At 45.8% G+C, this 14,359-nt stretch overlaps 2 protein-coding genes across 2 annotated transcripts in view; one reads left to right on the top strand and one right to left on the bottom strand.

Annotated features, from left to right (window-relative positions):
* Positions 1-3,762: 3,762 nt before the first annotated feature.
* Positions 3,763-14,359, bottom strand: part of ITGAE (integrin subunit alpha E) — a 50,336-nt gene continuing 39,739 nt past the window's right edge. The window contains exons 27-31 of the mRNA XM_032498040.1: positions 10,885-10,941; positions 10,491-10,586; positions 9,328-9,423; positions 5,000-5,110; positions 3,763-4,086 (exon numbers count right to left, since the gene is read on the bottom strand). Coding sequence (XP_032353931.1) covers positions 3,991-4,086; positions 5,000-5,110; positions 9,328-9,423; positions 10,491-10,586; positions 10,885-10,941 — 456 coding nt within the window. The 3' untranslated portion in view covers positions 3,763-3,990. The remainder of the gene's footprint in view (positions 4,087-4,999; positions 5,111-9,327; positions 9,424-10,490; positions 10,587-10,884; positions 10,942-14,359) is intronic.
* On the top strand, positions 11,010-14,331 carry HASPIN (histone H3 associated protein kinase). Its single transcript, XM_006172530.3, has one exon. The coding sequence runs from the start codon at positions 11,154-11,156 to the stop codon at positions 13,512-13,514; it is 2,361 nt and encodes a 786-aa protein (XP_006172592.2). The 5' UTR covers positions 11,010-11,153; the 3' UTR covers positions 13,515-14,331.

The following is a 14,359-nucleotide window of genomic DNA, read 5'->3' as shown; positions in this document are numbered from 1 at the left end:
GAAACATCTGAGCAAACTCATCTCTTTCTTTCCCTTCAAAGCGTAACTCAGAGATACTGCAGGTTCAGTTCCAGAGCATCGCAATGAAGCAAGCATCACAATACAGCGAGTCCCACGAACGTTCTGATTACCCAGCGCACGGAGAAGTTACGCTCACACTGTAGTCTGGTCATGAGCAGCAGCACTGTCTAAAACAACAGTGTACAGACCTTAATTAAACATACAAAACAAAAAACCAATTATGGTAGTAACATCAAAGATCACAGATTATCAAATACCATATGATATCACTTATGTGGCATCTAAAAAAAAAAGACAGACAAACTTATTTATAAAACAGAAAGAGACTCATAGACATAGAAAACGAACTTATGGTTGCCGGGGGGAGAGGGTGGGAAGGGGTAAATTGGGAGTTTGGGATTTGCAGATACTGACTGGTATATATAAAACAGATAAACAAGTTTATTTTGTATAGCACAGGGAACTATATTCGATATCTTGTAGTAGCTTACGGTGAAAAAGAATAAGAAAACGAATATATGTATATTCATGTATGACTGAAGCATTGTGCTGTACACCAGAAATTGGCACAACATTGTAAACTGACTATACCTCAACTAAAAAAAAAAATCACAGATTATCGTAACAAACATAATGAGAAAGTCTGAAATCCTGCAAGGATTATCAAAATGTGACAGAGACACGAAGTGAGCAAACGCTGTTTGAAAAATGGCACTGATGGACTTGCTCCACACTAGGTTGCCACAAACCTTCAATTTGTGAAAAATACAGCATCTGCAAAACGCAATAAAGCAAAGCATAATAAAACGAGGTCTGCTTGTGAGAGGAGAAGCCTGTGGCAGCAATGGACAACAGAGCGGGTAACAGAGGAGTCAAAACAGAAAGGAACTCATGAAACCAATGAAGCAGGTGGCTGCCCACCAACAGGAAGGCTGATCATGCGGGACTGGAAGGAGAGGGGCTCCATGAGAGGTGGGGGAACCCCAACTGAGCCCCAGTAATGCCCGGAGGGCAGGCAGACGAGGGTATGCAAAGCTCCCATGAAAGTCAGGCAGAGTTAACTTCTCAAAGCTCTACAAAAACTGGTCAAAGAAATAAGGGCGGCGGGAGGGGGGAATATATAAATATCAGAAAGACTCCGAAGTACCATTATGGGCAGATAGGAATTTCTCCTTAGAAAATTCGAGAGAATCAATAGACAAGCTATTAAAAAATAAAAGAGTCCAGTAAAGTAGCAGATAAGATAAACATTCAAAACAACCAACTTTTCTAAATACAAACTCTGTATAAATCAGTCAAGGGGAAAAAAGGTATTTTTCACAGTAGCAATAAAAAATATAAATGCAAAATATAATACAGCTAGAAACTGAAGTCTTTGTAAACTAAGACCTCTCTGAAGAAAATTACAAAAAATCTCGCTGTAGTGTGTTTTTAAAAATCTCAGCAAGTGGACATTTAAACTAAAACACCAAAGGGTTTCTTTTGGGAATCTGAAAAACTGATATTAAGAATTACCTAAAAAAAAATACAATCAATGATTTGAATGAAAATGACCTAACAGATATCAAAATTTACTGCAAAGTTAAAATGAAAACTAGCATCAAAAACAGAATACCATTTTCTACACTGACCAGATTAGCAAAATAGCTAAAATCTGAGGGTGCCCAGTGGTGGCAAAGGCACTTACGTATATTCTAAGTGGGCGTATACACCAGCAAAAACTTTTTTGGAAGTTAAGTTACATCCTATATGGAAATTTTAAATGCACATAACCTTTGAGCCAGTAATTGTGCAGGGAAGTTAACCATCAATATACTTGAAAAGCACACCAGGATACCTGTTTAAAGATGATCATCACACCTTTTCGTTGTAATAAAAAAAAGAAATGGAAGCAATCTAAATATCCACCTGTAGGGACTTGTGTAAATTCTGACATATCCACATATAACACAGTAAATTATGGAGCAGTTAAAGAGAAAGGGGTAGACATGCAGGTGCTGGTGTTGAAGGATCTTCCTAAAGTCTATGAGATGAAAAAGCCAGGGCAGAACACTACAATCTAATTCCACTAAAAAGTTTACGCTGGTGTGTACACAGGAGTATTCTGAAGGAAAACCTGAAAAACCATTAACCATGGTTGCTTTTGGAAAGAGGCATTAGAGGTGAGAAAGAAGGAGGAGACTTACTTTTCATGCTTTAGACCCCTATGTGCTGTTTTGAATTTATCATTTGTATAAAGTTAAAAAAAAATGTGGTTCCTTCAACTGTAGTACTGGTACAGGAACAAACAGATCAGTGGGATGAAACTAAATGTCCAAGATATTTTTATATATATACACACACATATATTAAATATATACCATCTATGAATTTCATGAATGGTTTCAGCAAAACTTCAAATCATCAGTAAACATTTCAATAAATGATACAGACAACCGTGATTCATTTAGAATAAGACAGTTAGACTCAAGGTCATCAAGGAAACGGAAACCTACTCCAGATATTTTAAACAGAAAGTGACTTAATACTGGGAGTTCAGTTTCAAATTTGTTGGGAGGGCTGGAAAATAAAAATGGGAGGGCTGGTGTTGCCCAGAGGTCAGGGGATGCAGGAAGCCACCACCTGGGCCAGAGCCCAGACCCACCAGAGCCCAGACCCACCACGCTGCCGCTCGGCGGCCTGCCCTCATCTGCTGCCACCTCGCTGCCAGAATCACGAGAAAGCCCTCTCCCATCTCTCCTCCTTTCCGTCTCATGCAAGTGCCTCTCTGCTGCAAAAGCTAACCAGAGCCCACTGCAAGGGGGTCTGGGAAGTGGCTAAAGCCTTCCAGCCCCTGCAGTACGTTCGGGGAGAGCAAGGATAAGCAGGGGAGATGATGAACTATTTCAACAAGTGGTGCTGTAAAAATCAGTTATGCTTCTGGGGAAAAAAAAAAATCTCAGGTTAAATTTCCTAATTCACACCTTATATACACCTAAATTTCAGGAAAAAATTAAAATTTTAAAGAAATAATAATGAAACCACCTGAATTAGACATAGACTACCGAGGGATTTCTACATTGTATACTCCTGCACCATTTAATTTTTTGCACTGACTTTTATAACCTACAAAAACAAAGACTGTGCCACTGTAGGGCTGGGAATGGAGTGACGTGGTCAAGTTTTAACAGCATGGGGCATATAAATTAAATAACATAAGATACTAAGAGCAAAACCAGCCTGCAACTAGGCCCTAATCTCTGTGCCCCCAACTCCCAGGCCAGGTCCCACGCCCTCCTGCGAACAAGCCCACTCTCCTGAGGCCAGCACTCACTAAGGGTTGGAGGTCCCCGAGCAGCTCCCTAAGCAGGAAGCCAGGTGAGGGCAGCACGGGGTGTTAAACAGACACGTTCAGACACAACAGAAGTGACGCTTCGGAACACAGTCCCGGTCTTCTTTCCCCCCTTGTTCCTGTTTGGTGACCTTTGTTTTTCTACCCTTTATATTTGCTTTGGAGGTGCTTTTTTGTGGCCTTACTTGAAATAACAAGCCATATCTGAGGACCTAAAACTGCCAAACTAGAAACTGCTTTCAACCACTGCCCCCCAAGATGTACTTCATGGAATGGTATTTTGAGAGGTGTTACCAGAAACAGCAGGAAAAAAGCACTCTTAGGCAGATATGGTTGAGAAATGCTGTATAACCTCCTCTTGGTGAAAAAAAAAAATCACAAAGTATATCATATTTACATACGAAAGGTGCTTCTGTAAAGAAAACAGTGTAACTTTATTTAATACCAAATGCTTCCCCGGTTTCTTTTTTGCACAATACACAGACACTTTGGGGACAATGTATGGTTTTAAAACAACATTCCACAATCTGTTAGCTCCTGCTCTCCATCACCCTAAAGGAAAAGCAGCCAGTATGACACCAGGTCTCCAGAAGTTCAGGGACAGGCAGATACTCTCCCACCAGATGAAGAAGCCGGTCCTAATTTTCTTCATCGAGCAGGCTCTCTGACTTCAGCTGGTCCTTCCTTATGCTCTCCAAGTTCAGCTGTTGGTATTTTCTTTTAAAAAAGCCACACTAAAACGAAGGAGGGAAGCCTGATTACAGGCCTAAGATACCTGTTTTAGAAAACCACTTCTCTGGTTGTTGCCAAGATGGCCCCTGTTTCTCATGCTCCCTCTGAATCTCTCCTGATAATCCAATCCTTCGAGACCTTTCCACAAGCTTTTCCTGGTGCTCAGTCCCCAGTCAGAAGAGATCTTCCACCTTCCTCTGAACCCCCAGAGCACTTTAATCTTTTTAACCTAATTAGTTCTGCAAAGTGCTGCAGTTTCAGCTGTACTGGGTCTATTTATGTAAAAGTGCTCAGCCTACCAGCCTGAGGACAGAAAGGGCTTAAGCACAGCCTCCCACATCAGGAAACGCAGAATCGAGTGGGAAGAGAAATAATTACAGGACAGCGTGACAACTGCCGGCTGGAAGGGTTTCTAGAGGGCAGCTCAGAGGAAAAGCATGGAACTTGGCTCAGAGGACTCAGGAATCTCCAGGGCTGAGTTTTAGGGGGAGAGTGTGAGCCAGAGGGAAAGAGGGAACAGGCACGGGAGGTGGGTGTAGGGAGCCTGACGGCAAGCACAGAGACACGAACCTACTTAGCTCAATGTACTTGGAGAAAAAAGCAAGAACTTATGGGTGGAAGCCAGAGAGTGGAGGGTCTTGAAAAGCAGTGAAAGAGTCTGAACACTAAAGCAGGGAAAGGAAAGGATTTAAACAGGAGAACGATGGCCAGATCTGTTTGGGAAAATCTCTTCAATTAGATCTTTATCTTTCTCATACAGAAACTCTCTTACTTATTTGTCTCAACAGGTATGCGGGTGAAGGAAGAGGGAAAAGTGGCCCCCAGGCCAGGGTAGCTGCTGGAAGTCAGGGGCTGGAGGTCCTAAGGAGAACTGGGCCCAACACCAGAGCCTTTATGACCATAAGTGGAACTGACCTTGACTAGGATGACTACAATCACGATCAAAACCAGAAGGCCACCAACACTGCTTTTAATGATGAGAGGCAGGGAATATGCCTCCTCATCTTTCAGGAAGATGACAGTGATCTGGAACAAGATAAAAAGATCATCCAATAAATCGGGTAAGGCCAAATGAGAAAATAATTCTACATGTTATTTTAAGGAGCAAAATATGAGAACCTGGCAGCATTCAGTGTATTGATCAAGGCTGATGACACTAAAGCAAAAGCTAAACATCAGTCTGATGCAGCATCTAAAATTATCTAATGAGATTTCTGGTTTCCAGTTCCATATGTAAGGAGCTTGGAAGTCACCACTCCATGCTAACAAGTAAAGAGCTGAAAAGACTGAAAAATCAACAACTCTTCTTGGATCCATACGAAAGGAGGACACAAGGGAAACTGCTGCCCCCGAGTGGAGAGACAGTCAGGTGAACACAGAGCAGAGGGTCGCCACACCTGGGCAGGAAACCTGAACTACAAGGGAGGGATCGCTGGATACTGCTGACAACTCTGGGGCTTACAAACTCCAGGGAACCCGTCACTGGGGTGAGGTTTACCTCCAGGGGCTTAACCAGGTTCCCCATTAAACACTGGAGGAAAAAAAAACCATTCGTGCTTCCCGCAGGAGAAGGGAAAAAGGAATCATTTTGAAATAAGCCAGAGAACTCTGTTCAGGACAAGGCCTGCCCTCAAGGGAAACTAGTTAACCACAGTCTAACCTGCTGGGTATTAGCAGAGCCTAACTGTCCTGGGGGAAGGGAAGTACCTAATTCAAGCCCACTCTAGCCATCCTAAGGGTATTGTTTTGCTGTTCTGTTTTTGGAAGAAAAAAAAACAGAAATAGCTGTACTGGTCACAGTGCAGAGGCACAGGCTTATTAAGAGACTGAGACCTAATCACAGAATGATGGAACACTTCCCTCCCGGCACCTCACCATGTTACTGAAGGTCTATTTACAGCAGCTCCTTTTACTTAATACATCATGTCCAGCTTTCAGACCAGGAATTAAAACAATTACAATGAATATGCTAAGGGCTCTCATGGATAAAGTAGACAGCACGCAAGAACAAAGACAAGGAACATGCATATAGGCAATGTAAGCGGAGAGATGGAAATCCTAACAAAGAACCAAAAAGAAATGCTAGAGATAAAAAAAAAAAAAAGCCATAATAGAAATAAAGAATGCCTTTGACATGCTCACTAGGAAACTGGAACCGGCTGAGAAAAAAATCTCTGAGCTACATGTATCAACAGAACCCTCGAAAGTAAAGAGAACAAATACTGAAGGAAAAAAACAAAACAAAAAAACACCAAAAAACCAGAGCACAGGAAAATTATCCTATGACCAAAATACTTTATAGAAACTATTTTAGTCTCTTATCTAGAAGAGCTAAGTCTGCCAGGAGACTGTGACCTTCTGTTATGGAGTCTCTGACAGTTTAACAGAGAGTCCCAAAGAATTAAGTTCTCTAGGTTATAGAGACTTGGGGAGGAAGGTACAGCTCAGTGGTAGAGTCCATCTTGGCATGCACGAGGTCCTGGGTTCAATCTCCAGTACCTCTGGTAAATAAATAAATAAACCTAATTACCTTCCCCCCACAAAAAAAGACCTGAAAAAATTTTAAAAATAAAATAATTTGGGGGGACGGTATAGCTCAAGTGGTAGAGCACATGCTTTGCATGCATGAGGTCCTGGGTTCAATCCCCAGCACCTCCTCTGAAAATAAGTAAATAAACCTAATTACCTCCCCTCCAAAAGAAAACTGAAGGAAAAAAAAAAAAGACTACATGAAATTAAAAAAAATAAGAACACTGAGAGACAGAAAATCAAGACTCCACATCCAGCTACACCCCAAGCTCTCCATCTCAAAATGATGACCTATTTTTAATGATCTCTAAGTCCCTTCCAGCTCTGTTCTGACAACTCTTTTTGATCTTGCCTAACGACTGATGGGACATTTTTCTCACATGAGATGCATGACAAAGATACGGGTCTGCTTTTCACCAGACTAATGTCAGAGGCATGATAATAAATGCAACATGGCATCCATGTGTACTGTTGAAAAGCTCTCCCATGAGAAGCCACCCCAGCACCACCGTCCAAAGGCTCTCTCCATTCCTCAAGTCTGAGCTTCCTCTTACTGATAGGAGTCAGCTGGAGAGTTCAGGGGATGTGCTTCCCAAGTGAGACCCAGATAAGGCGCTCCCAAGTCGTGGCCAGCACACAGCCCATGGCCAGAGCATGTTCCCAGGACCTAAGTGGGGCCAGAGGGCCATCACGATGTCTCTGCCTGCCCGAAAACTGACTTCCCTTCATGCAAGTGTTTAAGCACCAAGGTCGGGGATGCTTTGGAGAGAATTTCTGCATGGGGTGGAAGGCTGGACAAATTTACCTTTGAGTTCTCAATGACGTTATAAACACTTCGTAGGGTAGACCCTCCCTTGCAAATAGGGAGGGAGCAAAGCAATGGAGAGGGAGGAACAGGAAGGGAGCTGGTTTTCTCCTTCAGGAAAGAGTGAAGCGGGGAGGAGTGGGGGAGGACTTGAGAACCTGAGGTTTAGGAAATTAATGGAAGGAAGTCCCCAGATGACAGTGTTGTTAACAGGACAGATTTGAGTAGAAGAAATGCTCCCATTTCTCAACGCCTCTTCCCTTTTTCCTCTTCTACACCCACAGGTTCCTAAAGTGCCCCAGATCTGTCCTGGTAGAGGTGAAGGGAGAAGCAGGTCGAGGACACCACTGCTTTGGCAAACACTGGTGGTGGCCGACCCAGTAGCCATTCTCTCCTTTCAGATTCTGTTCAGAAATCATGACTGGTTTAAGCTAATCATGACAAAGCCATGCCCCTTGGTCAGTGATTGACACCAGATCTAGTTCTCACTAATAAGATGCAAGGAGATTATCTGTTGGGAGTTTTTAGGAAACTCTTCCTCCCTGAGAAGGGGAGGCAGATGAAGAAAAACTCCATTTGCTACTGACCTCTTGGCTTTTGTATTCCGTGAAAATACAGCGCTGGGAGAAGTGGAAACTCTGTGCTGGCCACGAGGGAAGGCATCGCCAACACACAGATAGAAGCACACAGTATTCAAAGGAGCCAGGCCGTTGGCCCTGGTCCACCTCCCTCACTCAGATAAACAACAGATGACTTTATGGTACATTAGTGGGAGTTTTCACTTACTTGCAGCTGAAATGCACTTGGATACAAGGCTATTTATACTCGTAGATTCGTTCTAAGTCAGGTGCTTATTACCAGAAACTAAATTCTTTGCTTCAGATACTAAATTTAAAGAAAGGAAAATAATTATGGGGAATCTACACTACAGGAATAAAAGCACCAGTAAGCAAAAGGGGGAAATAAATGATTTAAGAATGTGCATGTTAACAGTAGCCCTCTTTGGGAAGACAGAAGAAAATGAGGGCATGGGGAGTGAAGGAACCACTATTTTTCAGTTGGGATTTTTCTGTAAAGCTTGGACTTTGTCGCTTTTCTATTTTTAAAAAATCTGAGCAATAGGATAATGGGGCACTTTTTTTTCTTCTGTATCATTCTCTGTGTTAGAAATACTTAAAAATAAAAGGAAGTGTTATTTCTGACATGTCTAGAGAACTGTGACTTTCTCCTCATCCAGGGAGGATATCAGAGGACCTAGTATTTAGCGATCCAGTCTCACACCTTTGATTCTTTCTTGGATCTGGAATCAGGCCTAACCAAAGAGCTCACAGATGGACCATCTCTGATGCCAGCAGCAAGCTGAGACGAGTGTCAACAAGGATGACAACTCAGGGTGGCACACAGCGCAGTCAGCCCACAGATCACAGATGTCAGTTTGACTTGCAGTCATATTTCTACAAAATGAACCCAAGAGCTCTAGTACTTAGTCTAAGACTTATAAAGACGTATACATCCCTGAGTACTGTAACTGTGCACTATTGTAACTGAACAGTTACTACACACTAAGAAGAGGGTTAATATATACAAAAAAATAATTTCTCACAGGAAATTAAAAAAAATATCTTCAAATCAAAGTATATGTGGCTGTTGACTACTGCCTAGCTATTTCCACTTAGACTTACTCAGCTGAGGCCTCTTATTCAATCACCTCATTTCAGAGACAGAAAAACTGAGGCAGAGGCTGAGTAACTCAAGGTCACGGAGGTAGGTGGTAGCAGAATCAAGATCAAAGGCAGTAAGACTGAAAACAGGAAGAGGACAACAGCCGAGTGCCAGTACAGGGGCTCTGAGGCCGGACACAGCTTTCCCAGGACATCACCCAGAAAACCAGAAAACAGCCAGGGATTACCTTAGTTCTGTGGTTCTCTGAATTCAGCCCCTCATAGAGAGACTTGTTGAAAGATATTTCACCAAGGATCTGCAGCTCAGTTACATCTCTTGGTAACTATAAGATGGGGAGGAAACAAAACATATTTTAGACATGGACTTACTGTTTTGCGACAGCACTCACCATCTTTCCTTTTACACGCGTTACTTCTCCAGTATTCCTTAGTCAAGTGAATGGCCTCAGCAACCACAAAGTTACCCAAGCAAGAAACCTGCAGTTATACCTCAACTTTTCCCTTACCCTTTAGCTCACACCACACCCCCACCCATCCACCCACCCCAAGTCAGTTCTTGACAATTCTTTTTTAGCCTCTCTTGCACCTGTCCCTTTTTCTCCAACCTCATTGCTACTTCTTCAGTTCAGATCTCATCATTCTTACCTGGATCACTGCAAGACATTAAACTAGATCGGAGTTCCTACTTCTGCATAAGTGATCAGGGAAGGCCTCTCTAAGAGGGTAACATGTGAGCTAAAATATAAGAAGAAACCACACACGAAGATGTGGAAGAGCAGTGTCATGCAGAAAGAACAGCAAGTACAAAGGTCCTGTGGTCAGAACAATACTGGCAAGCTGGAGGCAGGGAAGGGGAGAGTACTAGGAGATGAAAGGCAAGAAGTAAGCGGATACCAGACCATAGGGGGCCTTGCAGACCACTGAAAAAGTACGAATTTCAGTCTGAGTGTATTCCAACTTTTTTTTTTAATTAGATGAGTAGCATAATGTTTGCTGTTAAAACATTTCTGGAGGGCATGGCAAGAGCAGAGGCAAGATGAGCAGAGCAAGATGGGTTATGTTGCCATAAACCCAACAAGAGATGTCGACCTGACCTACAAGAGTAGCGGTGGAGGTGGAGAGATGTGAGTGGATTTAGAATATATTTGGGGGCGGGAGGAGTAGAATGACAGGGCTTGCTCTGGAACAGAGTGGGTGAAAGAAAGAGAGGAGTCGAAAGTAATTCCTCAAATTCCTGGTAAGTAACTAGAGTAAGTTACCCTTGTAAGTTACTCGGAGTAAGTGGGTAACAAGGTGGATCAAGAGACCTGTTTCGGACATATTTGAAGACGCTATTATCCTTTCTAGGGAAGGTGCCAGTGAAACAGCAGGATAATCAAATCTCAAGTACCTGCTCTGATTGACTGAAGGAGAGCTCTGCAGCCACGGTTACATTTTCTTTATCCGAGGAGATGTTACAGCTCACTGAATGCCATTCTTCCACAAGCTGGAAAAGGATGTTAGAACAATCCCTTTACGGGTGGAAAAGCTGGGAATTTTAATACTTAGCACACAGAGCACCTCACGGGCCCAGGATAGAGGGTGTGCGCAGTTTCCGCGCTCACTTGGCTGGAGCAAAGCGGCATCCTTGCCAAACGTGAACCGGTGAAGAGGCTAAAGAGAGCTTTGGGACCGCCCTGCCTGTGCTTTCAGGGGATACCTCGGAAAAATAGTATCCGGGAGTCTCATGTCACCCGCTTCAGGCCCTCCTCCCTCCCTCGGCCTCTCGGGTCGGCCGCGCTCACCTGAACCGGATCGCTCCCGCAAACACGCTCCCGGGTCTGAGTGCACACAGTGTGAGCCTGAAACGAGAGCCACGGCCGCGACCAACTGAGGATGCCAAGCCGCCAGTTACCCGCCCTCTCCCACATCCCGCGACACCTGTTGTAATGCGCAGGCGCGAGGCCCGGCGCTAGGACCCGCCGGGCAGGCCGGCCGGCTGGCCGGCCGGCACGTCTGCGTCTCGAGGAAGTCTCGCGGTGTTTGTATTTGAACAAGCTGGCGGGTGCCGGCCATGGCGGCGTCACTCCCGCGACCCGGGAGTCGGCTCTTCCGAACGTATGGGGCTGCGGGCGGCGGGGGGCCGTGGCGGCGGCCGGGCCAGGCAGCCGTGCAGTGGTTCCCGCCGAAAGACCGGAAACGTTTCTTCAGCAGCAGCAGTAGCAGCGACGCCAGCGGGGGCGGCCGCTCGCAGTCCGCGGCCTCTGACGATCCTGACGACCCCGACTTCCCCGGCAGCCCGGTGGGTCGGCCGCGGAGGCGCGCTGGCAACCGACTCTCCAAGGACCCGCCGAGTCTGATCGCGACCCCGAGACGTCTGAGGCTGCGAGCGCGGTGCCGGCAGAAGTGCAGCACCCCCTGCGGCCCGCTCGGACCGCCGCCCTTCCCCGAAGGCAACCCGGGCCGCCTGAGCCCGGACCTCAGTGTGTGCAGCCAGCCTAGGGACGACGGCGAGCTGGGCACCAGTGCCTCCCTGTTCAGCATTCCGGCCTCTCCTGGCCCTGGCCCTGGCCCTGGGTCCCCAGCGCCAGGATGCAGCATCTGTACCAACTCCTCCGCCTCTCTGGATGGAGTCTCTGAAGTTCTGAGCGGCTTCCCGCTCCCAGCAGCCTCCGTGGACCAGGCATCTCTCCCCTGCTCCCAGGAGGCAGCGACAGCAGGAGGCAGGCTCACCAGGTTGGCCCACCAAGCCCATGCCAGCCTCAGGTCAGCTCTCTTTAGCTTTTTGGACTCAGGAAATCCTGAGGATTCTGAATTTGGGGCAGATGGGAAGAATATGAGGGAGTCCTGCTGTAAAAGGGAACTAGTGGGAAGGAGGCTGGAGAGCCCAGGTTTATCAAGCATGGGTAAGAAAATGGCCACAGGCCAGGACTGTTGTCGAGAGACTGGGTCTCAAGGGGCTGTCCAGATGGAATATGAGGAGACCCGTGGGTGCAGAGGAGGTGTTGTACCTGGGAAAATCAACAGGCCTGAGAGAACTGGGCCAAGCAGGAAAAGGAAGCATCAGGAGACAGCAGATACCTCCCTCCTCCATCACCAGCAGTTTAAAAAGGGCCAAAAGATGGAAAAAGATTCATTTGTCACCCAGGACCTGACTCATGTACAGAATGCCTGCTCTTGGACCAAAGCCAGGGCTTCCTTCAGTTTCCACAAGAAGAAGATCGTGACTGCTGTGTCAAAATTGTGCAGCACCTCCACCATTGCCAGTTCTCTCTCTGAGTCCTTCATATCAGAATTTTCAAACCCTCCTGTCACGAACAGAACAAACAGTGCTCTGTCCCCTTGGCACTCCTCCTCCATGTATTTGCTAACCCCCTTAAAGATACTACATGTCACGGACAAAAAGGCATCCGATGCAGAAAAGGTTTACAGGGAATGCAATCAGGAGGGGCCTGTCCCCTTCAGCTATTGCCTGTCCACAGAAAAACTGAAATGCTGTGAGAAGATTGGCGAAGGGGTGTTTGGCGAAGTGTTTCAAACAGTTGCTAATCACACACCTGTAGCCCTAAAAATCATTGCTATTGAGGGGCCGGAGTTAGTCAATGGAGCTCATCAAAAAACTTTTGAGGAAATCCTGCCTGAGATCATAATCTCCAAAGAGTTGAGCCTCTTGTCGAATGAGGCACACAACCGCACAGATGGCTTTATTGGGCTGAACTCGGTGCACTGTGTTCAAGGGTCTTACCCTCCCTTGCTCCTCCAAGCCTGGGATCGCTATAACTCAGCCAAAGGGTCTGCGAATGACCGGCCTGACTTTTTTGAGGACAACCAGCTCTTCATTGTGCTGGAATTTGAGTTTGGAGGGATCGACTTAGAGCAGATGAGAACGAAGTTGCCCTCCATCGCCACTGCAAAGAGCATCCTACACCAGATCACTGCGTCCCTCGCCGTGGCGGAGGCATCCCTGCACTTTGAGCACCGAGACTTACACTGGGGGAACGTGCTTTTAAAGAAAACCAGCCTCAAAGAGCTCCATTACACCCTCAACGGGCAGACGAGCGCCATCCCCACCCGTGGGCTGCAAGTCAACATCATTGACTACACCCTGTCACGCTTGGAGCGGGACGGGATCGTGGTTTTCTGTGACATTTCCACGGATGAGGACCTGTTTACGGGAGAAGGTGACTACCAGTTTGAGATCTACAGGCTAATGAGGAAGGAGAACAACAACTGCTGGGGCGAATACCACCCCCATAACAACGTGCTCTGGCTGCACTACCTCACAGATAAGATTCTGAAGCAGATGACCTTCAAGTCCAAGTGCAACACCCCTGCCATGAAGCAGGTGAGGAGAAAGATCCAGCATTTCCACAGGACCATGCTGAACTTCAGCTCTGCCACGGACCTGCTCTGCCAGCACAGCCTGTTTAAGTGAGCAGGGGGCGCTGACCACTGCAAAGCCAGAGGGCACTGGCCTGGGAGCCCCTGGTGCTGTTGTTAACCTCTGTCCCCAGCGCACGATGGGAGTTCCATTCTGACAGGTTTCCAATCAGCTTTTCCAAACGAGAGTTTTGTTTCCAAGCGGAAACTCAAATGTTTGTTGAAATGTTTAAACTTCACAAATATTCTCAGAAGATAAACTACACTGTGAGAACAAGCGTTTACAACCAAAAAGTCCTCTTTCTGTCACCTGACTCGGTTTTGTAAATTCCGTATTTTCCTTTTTTGAGCCTTGATACTTTCTGTAGCCTGAGCAGGAAAAAAAAAAAATCAGGAAAGCCCAAGGCCTCAGCTGCCACCCCAATCAGAGCCTGTTGCTGTACCACAGGCTGGCTTTGGGAACTGTTACTGGTGAGGCATCAACCAACAGCAGAGAGGCTGTGGCAAAGCAGAGTCCAAGGCAGACAGGCTGGAGGGCAAGAGGAAAGGAAAATGGGAGACAGTTTATAGGGAGAAGTGCAAGAACTGCCACATGTTTATCAAGCTCATTCACCAATCACAGAGAAGCAGAATTTACCAATTTTCAAAGGGAAAATAAATGTCTCCATGTCTACTTAAAAAGTCGGAATTTTTGCTTATTTTTTCCATCAAGGGAAAAAAACTGAAATGTCACTTTAAAGGCCAAGCGGTTAATATTCCCTGTGAGCATGGCTTTGGTAATTTACTCCTAATGTGTTCCCACGTTAACTAATCTTGTTTTTACTCCTTTCCCAGAACTCTAGTTTTTATACCTTTGAGAATCCATAGTCACTCTTGAGAGAGATGTGACCCTGCTCAAGA

Source organism: Camelus ferus, chromosome 16 (assembly GCF_009834535.1).
Source record: "Camelus ferus isolate YT-003-E chromosome 16, BCGSAC_Cfer_1.0, whole genome shotgun sequence".
In the NCBI taxonomy this organism is placed as follows: Eukaryota; Metazoa; Chordata; class Mammalia; order Artiodactyla; family Camelidae; genus Camelus; species Camelus ferus.
This window is presented reverse-complemented; position numbering and strand designations above follow the sequence as displayed.

Excerpts from the sequence above, each read along its gene's own strand:
- HASPIN (XM_006172530.3), top strand. The coding sequence starts at position 11,154 with ATGGCGGCGTCACTCCCGCGACCCGGGAGTCGGCTCTTCCGAACGTAT.